This window comes from Anarhichas minor, unplaced genomic scaffold (assembly GCF_050575085.1).
Source record: "Anarhichas minor isolate MPS153535 unplaced genomic scaffold, ASM5057508v1 ptg000023l, whole genome shotgun sequence".
Taxonomy (NCBI): domain Eukaryota; kingdom Metazoa; phylum Chordata; class Actinopteri; order Perciformes; family Anarhichadidae; genus Anarhichas; species Anarhichas minor.
The window spans coordinates 7,476,567-7,489,718 of record NW_027466469.1 but is presented as its reverse complement, the minus strand read 5'-3'; the positions used below and the strand labels follow the sequence as shown (position 1 = coordinate 7,489,718).

Here is a 13,152-nt window from a genome sequence, read left to right as displayed (position 1 = left end):
TCATTTTCAGCTAACTGGCCGCGCCGGACTGTGAGGAGATGCGTGTATGTGGTCTCTGCTCTCGAGAACATTACTATTGATAGTTAATTCAGTTTGTAAGTGAACTTTGTGTAGTACATTAAATATTGTTTTAATTTTGGACCGGGTCCAGCTTATTCTTCTGATGCGCGTGCGCAGTAAGAAGCTCGCAGCAGAAGAGTACCTGCGGCCTGCAAGCTCCTTCATCCTTTGTTCTTAAAAACCTAACACTATGATCTACCGAAGTTTCAGTGAGTTGTGTTGTGTCATACTCCTGTCTTGATTCCTCTTGTCTCTTGTCTTTGGCAGACGGAACAGATGGGTGACATAGGAAGTGTATTGGATTAGAGGTAAACTATTTTACTTTTAAATTGTTCAAACAAAGTCCGTCTGCCTTAAAAAGATGTCTGCTGATTAAGACACTGGTAGAACTGGGTATGAACATTAACATTTACAAAGTATGGATAGCATGGACTAAACTATGCAAACCAGATTGTCTGAGGTATCCAGGAGCCAAACAACATAAGGGGTAAAACTATTAAAAGTCTTAGAGTGGCTGATGACATCACTCAATAGTAGAATCCCCAGCGATCATTGGGAGCTCAGTGTGCGCCTGCTGTGGTTAATGTTCACCTCACACACTGACAACGTCAACGCACAAAGGTCACCGTAAGAAAAGGAAAGGAGCCATTTGTTCCAGACAGTCACAGAGAAGAAACTAAGCCAGTGAGTAGAGGAAGACATAAGGGATTACCATGATGGCCATCACAGAGTTCCAGAGTAAGTGTTTCTACAGTTGCCTTCTTCTAAAGTGTTGGGGTGACGCTGTAATCCTCTGAGTGAGTCATAGCCTAGAGGTGTACGTGTGGCAGCATTGCATCTCAAGGTAAAATACTTTAGGATAATAAGAGAGTATAACTTTTAAAGAGTTGATAACAGGTAAATTCACTTCCAGTTTAATCAGTTCAGACCCTTGTCTATCAGCCTCACATAATCACTATGAGGAACTGTGTGCAATGAATAAGTAGTACTGGTATGTTTAAAGCTTCTGCAATGGTCTAAAGATGGTCCTGCTTTTTGCCAAATGCATCAAAAAATCATAGCAAAAAGTATGACTGAGGAGTTTTGTGTGGGAAGCTAAAAGTTAGTGTAACGCACTTCAGTGCTGATTGGTACGTGTCCACAAGATCCCTCATTTCCACGCTTCCCCTTCATTGTCTATGTAAGCAGCTGTGCAATGCAATCTGCACAGTGTTGAGTTTCAAGCGGTGGATCACAATATTGAGGTAGAAGACTGGAAGGCATGTCATATTTATGGTGTATTCATATATATTCTTCTGTGTGTTCATATTTATTTACTGTCTCTTCTGAATATATCTGGTCTATAGTGTATTCACATTTATTATACTGTCTATGTGACTAATATCTGATCAATAGTATGTTCATATTTGTTCTGCATATATCTGATCTACAGTGTATTCATATTTGTTTACCATCTATTCTGCTAATATCTGATCAATAGTATATTCATATTTATTCTACTGTCTATTCTGCATATATCTGATCTATTATGTATTCATATTTATTTTACTGTCTATGTGACTAATATCTGATATACAGACACACTGTATATATCTTAGTATATGCATAAATATATATATATATATATATATATATATATATATATATATATATATATATATATATATATATATATATATATATATACACCCCTTACTGTTCCTCACCATCTCTAAGGTTCAGCCCAGGAAACTCATTTTGGCTGCTATTATCCACCATCTCATTCTTTGGATCAATTAGCTGGTGACCATAGGTGAGGGAATGTAGATTGACTGGTCATTTACAAGCTTCCCTGTGAGATCCTGACCATATATATCACAAACCAAATAGGTGACCAGGGAAAACACGAAAACAACGGGGCAGTGCCCCCCACAGGACTCCTCAGAGAACATCAACATCACTGCTGAACACAGTCTGAGAAACGCCATCCTTTCCCTTCCCTAGATAGGACTGGTAATATTCTCATTATATTATATTATATAAATATGCTTTTTAGAATTATCCAAAGCCTGATATATATTATTCCTCTGTGCCAAAAACTATGAAAATCACATCAGTGAGTTAAACTGAACACAAACAGTTTATTTTGACACAATCCCATGTACACTGTCCTGCTGCCTCAAATACACTATAACTAGAGCACCCGATGTGGATTAATCCACTGCTGAAAATGGAATCCCATCATTTCAGGGACTAGGTCACTTGGTCTTTGATGTTGAGGGCACAAAAGCCAAATGCCAGAGAAGCAAGGCCATCAAATATGCACTCATGTGCACTAACAGGGACTTAAAGCACACACTGATGGCCGACTATGTGAACAAAGAGAAGCTCTGATAACAACATATACAGAAGGAGAGAGACTTCAGGTATACACTACTCCTCTATATCTGATATTACAATATAATTAGTGCTGGGCAAGTTAACGCGTTAATTTCGCGTTAACGCATTCATTCATTAACGCCGACAATTATTTTATCACGCGTTAACGCATTTTTAAAATTTATTACAATTTTTTCTTTTTTTTCTTTTTTTTAATTGAAAGACAAGAGACAATACATATACATAACAAGAGGATGATAAGAACTGTTGCTCTCCCTGGAGACTACTGGACATCGCTGCGGTAAAGTCAGCAGACACTCAGATCTCCGTGGTCAACTCAGCAGACACTTACATGTTAGTGCACCTATATGCTGAAATTCACCGTAAACGCATTTAAACGGCACAGATCGGGAGCGAGCGAAGGACTTTGAAAGTTAGCGGAAAAAGATTAACGTGAGACAACATCCGGTTTCTTCAGACGAACATCCGGTTTTCAGAATAAGATGCCAACAAAGTATGAATTATATTCACATTAAGTATAAAACATGCTACCTGCATCTCGTGAACCAAATGTTATTGCCCTTTTGTTCATATAGCAGTACTTTTAAAATAAAAGTGCGCAATACACTACTTTTGAATTCATTATTGAACTTTGCCATAACAATGCGATTTATCGCTATTAATCGCAAAAAATCCATGCGATTAATCGCGATTAAATATTTTAAGCGTTGCCCAGCACTAAATATAATATAATATAATAATGGTTTAAATGTTATATATGACTCTTTTGATACATAATATAACATCAGTGAAATATATAAAAAAATTGATTGAATATTGAATATTTGTAAATTGTTTATTGTTGTTATTTACTACTTTGTTTTGCTGTAGCCTCCAGACAAAGTAAATACTGTTTAAAGTCCAGTTATGAGCGACGTGGATCACAGATTTGTGGATGTGTTCTAGTTGTTTAAAATGCATTCATCCTCAGTCTTAATTTGTATCTGTATTCAAACTGTATCTAAGAGCCGTTTTTAAAGATGTAAGCCGAAGCAGAGAGGTTAGGTGAGTCAAAAACTATTCAGAGACAGATTAACATGTTGTTGGTTTTCATCTTTTGATGACATTTGTTGGCAATAAGAAAAATGTCAGCCTTATCCATTACATCACAGTTCTACATTCCTCTACATTGGACTGTGTATGTAACATCTTGTACTGGGCTACAGGTTAGGACACCTCTCTACAGTCCTCCTACATCCTGGAGAGAACAGGATGACTCTTTTGTATTAGGTAACATGCTTAAAGCTGAACGGCTAAAAGAAACTTATTGCCCATTGAGGGCTGATTTCATACCCTGTCTATTAACACATCTATCCCCAGATTAATACCTGCAAATCATTGTTAATATTATACAGGCATCTCCATTTAAGTTTTTATATACCCTGTGTATGTTTGTCTTCCAGAGATTGGTGTTGGTCTGATGGGATTCGGTTTATTTTTCCTGCTCTTTGGTGTGATGCTGTACTTTGACTCCGTTCTGCTGGCCTTCGGGAATGTGAGTAACCTTTCGTGTCATATACGTCATAGTCAGTTAATCAGCTATTAATATTAAGTATTGTGCAGTCTTAATCAGTTTTAATCTGCAAAATTACTGAGAGGGCTGAGAGGAGAGCAGTGGCGACAGCATCCTCTGTGGATCTGTTGGCTCTGTATGCAAACTGATGAGGGTCCAGGAATACCGGGATGTTGTTTTTGATGAGCTGGAGAACCAGATTCTCAAAGCACTTCATCAGAATGGGGCCGAGTGCCACAGGACGTCATTTAGACGGCAGACTTTTTAGGTGTAGGGATGATGGTCGCTGTCTTGAAGCCGAACTCTCTCCTGTGACAGCGATATGATGAAAATGTCAGTGATGACATCAGTTAGCTGGTTGGTACATGTTCTTAGTACAGGACCAGGGATGTTATCAGACCCAGCAGCTTAACCGAGGATAGGGTTAGGGAGCAGGGAAATATGATCTTCGCATCTAAGCATTCAAAATTTGACTGCAGGGAAACATCAACTTTGACTACAAAACACACACTCCTCCTCCCCTCTTTTTACAGTAGTCTTGTGTTCTGTCGGCGCGTTATGCAGTCTGCCTGTCAAGTGCAATAGCTTGGTCCGAGACCAGGATGCTTTACAGGTTGATTTGGGAGTTATAAATGGAAATTGTGCACTGGCAGGCATACGTAAGGTTTTATTACTCTGGATATTTTCTGTTGTACAAACATTTCCTCATTTGTTTGTACTCAAACATTTAATGTGGATCCTACACACTGTTTTATAAATGAGAACCCTGGTGTTTATAAAGGAATTAATATGAATTCATGTGTCACTGAGATAAATAGGTGCTACATGCACATTTAAAGAAGTTACTTCCCCAAACAAAAGACACAAAAGAGGAGGGATGAGTAAATCAAGCTACAAAGTGCTTCACATAAACTACATGTATACAATAAGACACAGCATTTAACTCACATATTATCTGGGTTATTTTTCAATCAATTGTCTCTTTTAGTGTGATTTCTTTCGATAGGGCTCGCAAAATATACATAATTAAAGCTGCGAGCAGGGACCCCCGACTATATATATTGTATAAAATTGTGTTTTATATTAAACTGGGCCTAGTGCCATGTATACTGTATACCTTGTTATTGTGCATTCAATACTAAGCTATTCAAATAATACACAGGTTCATATATTCATGTTTTTATTTTAAACATGTGCAAGGCACAGTGAGTAGGGTGGCCGAGCCACCGCCATTTATAAACATACCTTGTCAACTGATACCAATGCCAATCAACATTGTCTGTTAATTGCATGATAATCATGCATACAAGTTATTCAAATTGATGTTTTCATTTTAAACATAAAATGAGTGATGGTCTATTAGTGCCACTGCCATGCATAAATATACCTGTTATCTTGCATACAATACTGAACTATTAAAATAATGGACAGATTCATGTTTGGAAAAAAAAAATATATATATATAAAGAATTAAAAATTAAAAATTGTCTAACCAACCAAACATTTCGCGGAACCCCTGCAGTACCTCCGCAGACCTGTTGAAGACCTCTGGTTTAGAGCATAGTACCAGATACTTTTTTAAAGTCTCTCTGGGATACATTTGCTTACCAAGTTTCATACATACCTCAAACGTAGCGCTGGGGCTGCTCTTTTGAAATTTTGTAGGGGGCGCTATGGAGGCAATTAAAAATGGCCAAGCCAAAATCCCATATAAAATATGTTTTCCCATCACCTATGACAAATCTACAAAGTTCCATGACTTTTTGAGCATCCCAAGCCACAGAAAATTAAGCTTCCTTTTTCATGGCGAATGATGAGTTGCCATGGCAACAGTGTTCAACAAAAAATCACAATATTCATAATGAAGCATCTTCAATGTCATAAGGCTTTCCTTACAACATTTGTGTGACATTTCCTTTTGCCAGTAGGTGGCGCTATGAGTTATTGAAAAGTTTGGCATTTATTTATATGCCCATACTTGAAGTAGCATCATGCATATGTAATTTTTTGCAGATTGAATAATGTACCTTGGAGTTATAACAACTTTATTGTTCATGCCGAATAAGGCAAAATGGCTGCCACGTCACGGTTCTTCCATGAAAACTCATGAATTTGATAACTTTTCATCACAAAAGGTCTGAAGAGCATCCTGACCAAATTTGAGGTTGATCCCATTAATTCTGTAGGAGGAGTTTGTTAAAGTATAAAGGCTGAAAACTGCGAAAAGTGACAAAAAGGCATAATATTGTGGGTTTACTGTACCGCCCCCTAGTGGTTGAATGAAATGAAAATCTCAGGGTATGTTACAGGATGCAATGTGCACATATGCTGGAAATTTGGTGATTTTAGGACAAATGGTTGAGAAGTTGTGTATTGATATATAAGCCATGCCCCTAAGACGTTTATTGGTCTATATCTTGTCAATGCAAAGAGATATCAAAAAGCTTTTAATAACTTTTGATAATGTAGGTCCAATAATGATCCAGAGCAAATTTGGTAGTAATCGGACACAGCGTGTAGGAGGAGTTTGCAAAAATGTGTTTTTCACAAAATTCAAAATGGCAGAAATTCTAAGGAGGCGGACTTTAGGGTCTGAGAGGCTTTTTTGTAGAGCTAGCAGAGCTGGACATGTGTGTTGAATTTCAAGTAAATCGAACATACTGGCCGAAGGGCGTCACTGGTCCAACTTCTAGGGGGCGCTAGAGAGCCATTTTTTACACACAAATATGCAACCTATATCAGATGGCTATATTCACCAGGCCTGACAAGTCTGCAACATTTTGTGAGTTTTCGAGTATGGCAAGTCTCCCAAATATGCGCCCGATGTATGTGTATTCGAATTTCAATAGGGCCTTCGCAGCCCGAGGTTGTCTGTTGCTCGGGCCCTAATAATAAAAACCCTTAGAATTTCAATTGGGCCTTCGCTGGCTCGACGTTGTCGGTTGCTCGGACCCTAATTAAAGCTGCGAGCAGCGATGAACGGGCCCTCGCATCCTCCCGCACGTCGGGGGTGCCGGCGGGACTCTGGCCTGCGCAGCCAAGAATGTCCGCGACCATCGGACAACGCGGCCGCAAGTCCGACATGTTTTTTCCACATGGACCGCCTGACACTGGAAATTATGCTTTGCAAATAGTCCACCACTTCCTGTATCCGCTGTGTGGCGCTACAGAACACGCGCAAACATGCATGTCGCTCTATATCAAGTGTAAACCACATTGTGTAAAAGTCATGTAAATCGGATGCTGTTTGTCAGAAAATGCAGATTGTCTTACGCCAGCAGGTGGTGCTGTGAGTATTAGTGGACATTTGTGAAGTTATTGAAATCAATGATATCAAAGCTTTTAATACATTTTGATGATGTAGATCCAATAATGATCCAGAACAAATTTAGCAATTTAGGAGAAGTTCGCAAAAATGTGTTTTTCACAAAAGTCAAAATGTCCCATATGAATGGGCCCAACATTGGTCGAATGCGCATTTGTCAAATGAAGTGGGTATATTCCAAAGTAACAGTGTATTTAATATGAAACACAAAATCATATGACTCAATTTATGAAGCATCCCATGACATAATGTTTTTAGTGAAAATAACTCAACATATGGTTTCACACGAGACTTGAATGCTGTTCTCCTCAAGGAAAGTCCTTTTCAAGTCCTTTCACACTTTCTATACTGTCTGTTGACCTGAGCATCTAATAATAATCCAGATGAGTTTACATTGGAGTTAGTTTAAAGCCTGATACGTCTCATACAGATGCTAAAAGGTACCCTGTGCATCGGTGTCAAGACACCGAGGGGCACTGACAAAAAATCACACAACCTGGGAGTGAGACTTTGCTATCAAAATCTATAGGTGACCTTATTTGTCAAAGTACGAAAGCCATACAGTATAATACCTTATGCATTAGAACAGTGACACTAAGACAGCTGCCCAAGCAGCAATATATGACATGTTAGGACAGAATGACACGTTAGAACAGAGACCAAGCTGGGACAGAACAAATGATAAGGGTGACCAATAGTTGAAGAGTTGATAGAAGAAGGGGAGTTCCTCAGAGGCAGAAGGTATTTTATCTCAGAGACATATTCTTATAGTTCAGAAAGAATGTTCACAGGATAATCATGAATACATCAGCAACACCTGCCGGACAACAAACAAAATACAATGACAGTTTGGTAAAATGTTGCATTCAAGGCCTTTTGATTAGGTAGGAAGAATTAGTTCAAATATAGGAAGACAAATAGCAAAATGAAATAACTACCGTATTTTCCGCACTATAAGGCGCACTTAAAAGCCTTTAATTTTCTCAAAAAACGACAGTGCGCCTTGTAATCCGGAGCGCCTTATATATGGATCAATTGGTTAATTGGTTGATCCATACTGGTTGTACACGGCGCTCTGTCAAAATGTTTCAGTACGACTGGTAAACTACAAAGCCGCACCGCGGTAAACACCGGTACTGTGCTTACTCCTAGTCCAACACCACTTGTGTGTATAAAGACCCCAAAATGGCACCTTTCAAGAGACACGCTTACGACGCTATTCTATTCTATGCGCCTTATAATCCGGTGCGCCCTATATATAAAAACAGTTCTAAAATAGGCCATTCATTGAAGGTGCGCCTTATAATCCGGTGCGCTTTATAGTGCGGAAAATACGGTACACATAGTTTGAGTATGTGTTTGATATATCCTCAGATTTTATGGTTTGATGGCCCCTTGTAGATTCTATTGCTGACTGGTTTGATGTTCATCATTGGACTCAGGAGGACAGCCCACTTCTTCTTCCAAAGACATAAGTTTCGGGGTTCTTTCTTCTTCCTGGGAGGCGTATCTCTGGTGCTGTGTCGATGGCCAATCATTGGAATGCTGGTGGAGAGTTATGGTTTTGTGCTGTCATTCAGGTAAGTCTAACAAGGCTTCAAACCTTTGTGCCATTGATTTTTGTTATTTTGTCTCATACTGTAGACAGGTGATCATGTTGTCATTTTGTGTCCCAGTTTAGGCTTAGTCACATTAGATCACATTAGATCACAATTGATGATGTGTTACATTTCAAAAAATAAAAAATGAAATGCCAGAAATGTCAAAAAGGAGGCTATGTTAGAACGAGAGGTTTTCCCATCACACTCTATTGTTTCCCTCTGCAGGTCCTTCTTCCCCATGGCCTTGGCCTTTATGCTGTCATCTGTGAACATCCCTTTCCTCACTGCAGTATGTTTTGTTCTTGACTGAGATTAAGAATTGATAGGCTTTTCCTTTCATATTTGATATACCTCAGGGATGTCACTACAGTGATTTGACAGATTGTTGCTTTTCATTTTTTTTCCTGTTAGTTTTTCCCCAGCAGCTCCTCCATGGTCTGAGCAGAAGAACATGTTGCAGCAGGGAGAGAATGCTGGATGCCCTTTAACTGGCTGTTAATCTGATACTGGGTGGGCAGAGGACAACTGATGAGCAACTAAACAATAATTGAACTCTTGTCATTTATTTTGCAGATGACTAGTGAGAATAATTTATTTTTTAACAATGTATTGTGTTTTGTACCATATACGGTTACAGTTATTAATTAACAGTCAAACGATATGCTGCTTAAAAGCTACATTTATTTTAAAAAAGGGGCGTTTTCCATCTTATTTTACAATAATTTACTGTTTTGCTTAACGATGTTAATATTTTTTTGAAAAATAAATGTTCTTATATTGTCTTTTGTATATCATTCCACATAGCAAAAAAGAAAGAATATGATTTAATTGTACAAAGCCGTATTGTTCAAAGCCGTACAAAGGCAGGTTGTTCCAAAGTCGAGGGGCTCTGATGGCAAAAGCAAGGTCACCTTTAGTTTGAGCCTTGACTTTGAAACAGTTGGAAGGGCGGCGGGCCCCACCTGAGGATCTAAGGCTACAAGCTGGCTCTGCTATATATTTTAGGGCCAGACCCATACGTGCTTTAAAAGTGATCAGTAAAATCTTAAAATCAATTCTAAAACCAACAGGGAGCCAATGGAGAGAAGCCAGGATTGGGGTGATGTAATGTCATCTGTTTAAACCAGTGAGAAGTGTAGCTGCTGCATTCTGAAGTAGTTGGAGGTGAGAGAGTGACTTCTGGATGATGCCAGAGCGAAGGGAGTTACAGTAGTCAAGTCTTGAAAAGATCAAAACAGATAAAAGCCTGATTTACTTTTTCCAGGTCAGGGTGTGAGAGGATTGGTTTGATTATGGAGACGGTTCTAATTTGAAGGAAATAGGACTGGACAACTTTTGTGATTTGTGGTTTGAAACTAAAATTTGAATCAAATACTACTCCTTCTTTCTGGCAGTAGACTTTATGTTAACAGACGGGGCCTAGGGCACCGACATGGGACTGACGGTTTGGGGGACTAAATAATATGATTTCTGATTTTTAGTTATTGAGTTGAAGAAAATGTTGTGCCATCCAACACTTGATATCACTAAGACAGTCTAAAATAGCAGCTAGGCTTCTTGGGTCATCAGGTCTCAAGGGAAGGTATATCTGTGTGTCATCTGCGTAGCAATGAAAAGAGACATTATGACGGAGGATTTGACCAAGTGGGAGCATGTATATGAAAAAATAAGATTTGACCTAAAATTGAACCTTGTGGTACACCACAGGTAATATGAGATGTAGAGGATGAGTAATTACCGACGGTGACTTAGTGTGTTCTATCTAAAAGGTAAGAATACAGCAGTGTATTTCACTCAAGCCGCGAGGCGTATCAGAATACACATATCGGATTGGCTGAGCAGCATCACGTGATGTGATTAACAACGAATGTAATTGGTAATTGGTGTGTTTCCTGGACCGCTGAACGAGTTTTGTAAAGGCGAGAAAAACTGCGCCGGTTACAATAGAAGCTCTCCGTCAAAATTTTATAAATCTCAATTATCCAGGTTAGGGTCCGGATACAACAGCGCCTGGGTCTACTGTGTCAAAAGCTGCACTTAGGTCTAAAATAATTCAAATAGAGCTCTCCCCTTGTCCGCTTCTAAAAGGAGATCATTGGATTCCTTGAGGAGGAAATTCTAAAATCTAATTGAAACTTCTCGAAGATGTTATTAAGACACATAAATGCTAAGAACTGGGTTGAAACCACTTTCTCTAAAAATTTTAATTTAAAGTTTAGAAATTGGCCTAAAATTGCAAAGGACAAAGGGATCAAGATTAGGTTTCTTTAAAAGAGGTTGGACCACAGCATGATTAGGAGTGGATGGAAAAGTTCCTGTTGCTAATGAGTTATTATTAATGAATAAAATACTGGGCCCAACTGTGTCAATAACCTCTTTGAAAAATGTAGTTGGTATAAAATCAAGGCTGCACGTGGTTGATTTCATACGAAATATGATTTCAGATAAAAAAATACAGCACGTTTTAAGTTGTTAAAATGTAAAACACGGTGTGGGGGGATAATTTGTTTTCTTATGTCCTCGACTCTATTTGTAACAAAGTTTAAAAACTGCTCAGACATCTCTTGTGAGGCATCAGTAAAATGACAGGGGGAGGAGGTGACTACCGGGTCAATTATCTTAAATAGAATTCTGTGATTAGAGTGGTTTGCTGAAGTTTGAGAAAAAGGAAGTTCTTGCTTTTTTAACTGCCTTTTCATAATTCTTCCCAGATCTTATAAAACACATTTTTTTCCATTCTCGTTCCTTTGTCCAACATTCTCTCTTTCATTCTTGGGTGGATGTATTTAGCCAGAGCTGAGGTGTTCTATTTTACCTTTTGTCTTTGAAGGGGGCAACAGATACAGGTGTGATTAAAAAGGGAGACCAGCTATATAAAATATAATAAGGATTAAAGGCAGTTAATGAACAACACATAAGGTTTGTGAAGTGACAACCCATGGTACCTTTATTTGTGGAACACATTTTTTACACAAGGTTAAAAGTGCTGTACACTGGTACAGCATTAAAATCTGTGCATGTATGTATACCAAATAGAAAAAAATGTATGATGAATAAAAGAAAAGATGTTCCTCTTCAGATATAAAGCCCTCTCAAACAAAGAGCTGTAAGACACTCTTACAGCTTTAGTAAATTATGGCTCTTTAGTAAGATCGAGTGGCAATTATGGGAAACTACAAGATCAAGACTTCCTCCACAATCCATTACTTTCAATTCTGTGTTTTGTGAGATTTTTCTTGCAAAGCTCGAGTTTTTCAAGCGAGCTGATGTTGCATATGTTGCATAAATGAAAATATTAGCTTCCTGCTGCTATTGTTAGTTCGTAAAATGGCTTAGCTGTCTAATAATAACAATAATAATACATTTTATTTATATAGCGCTTTAAAAGGCACTCAAAGACACTTTACATGGTAAAAACAGAAACAATAAAAGCATTTATAATAAGAACAAAATCTATGACATCATAACAGTAAGAAAGAAAAATAAACACGAAAAGAAAGAAAGAAAACATACATGACTGACTTTAGAGGTTAAAAGCAGATTTGAATAGGTGAGTTTTAAGTGCAGTTTTGAAAGTGGCGAGTGACGGAGAATGTCTGAGGTGTTGGGGCAGGGAGTTCCAGAGGGAGGGGGCAGCAACGGAGAAGGCCCTGTCCCCCGAGGTCCGATGCTTGGACAGAGTAGGGGGGGTAAGGAGGTTGGCATCGGCAGATCTGAGGTTGCGGTTGTGAGTGTGACGGTGCAGGAGGTCTGAAAGGTATGAAGGGGCTGTGGAGGGCTTTGTAGGTGATGAGAAGAATCTTGAACTGGATTCTTTGCTGTATGGGGAGCCAGTGGAGGTTTTGTAGGACTGGGGTGATGTGGTCTCTGGTGCGGGAGTGGGAGAGCAGACGGGCAGCTGAGTTCTGGATGTATTGTAGTTTATTGATGATTTTGGTGGGTGAGCCGTACAGGATGCTGTTGCAGTAGTCCAGTCGAGAGGTGATGAAGGTGTGGATGAGTGTTTCAGCGGCTGCGGAGGAGAGGGAGGGGCGGAGACGGGCGATGTTTTTGAGATGAAAGAAGGCGGTTTTTGTGATGTGATTGACGTGTCGTTCATAGGAGAGAGTTTGATCGAAAATGATCCTGAGGTTACGGACATGTGTGGAGGCAGGAACAGTGATGCCATCGATGCAGAGGGAGAAGTTGTGGTGGGAATTGTTTAATGATTTGGGGCCGATGATGAGGACTTCAGA

The 13,152-nt window shown here is 39.0% G+C and overlaps 1 protein-coding gene across 1 annotated transcript; it reads left to right on the top strand.

Annotated features, from left to right (window-relative positions):
* The first annotated feature begins 773 nt into the window (after positions 1-773).
* Positions 774-9,358, top strand: golt1a (golgi transport 1A). Its single transcript, XM_076096734.1, has 5 exons — positions 774-798; positions 3,882-3,973; positions 8,718-8,896; positions 9,143-9,206; positions 9,329-9,358. Exons 1-5 carry the CDS (start codon positions 774-776, stop codon positions 9,356-9,358), a joined length of 390 nt encoding a protein of 129 aa, XP_075952849.1.
* Positions 9,359-13,152: the final 3,794 nt, after the last annotated feature.

What these genes read in the sequence shown, in the direction of transcription:
- golt1a (XM_076096734.1), top strand. Translation starts at nt 774, where the DNA reads ATGATGGCCATCACAGAGTTCCAGA. An exon ending in TTCTGCTGGCCTTCGGGAAT is followed by an intron (nt 3,974 to 8,717) that starts GTGAGTAACCTT and finishes GGCCCCTTGTAG; the next exon opens with ATTCTATTGCTGACTGGTTT. An exon ending in GGTTTTGTGCTGTCATTCAG is followed by an intron (nt 8,897 to 9,142) that starts GTAAGTCTAACA and finishes TTCCCTCTGCAG; the next exon opens with GTCCTTCTTCCCCATGGCCT.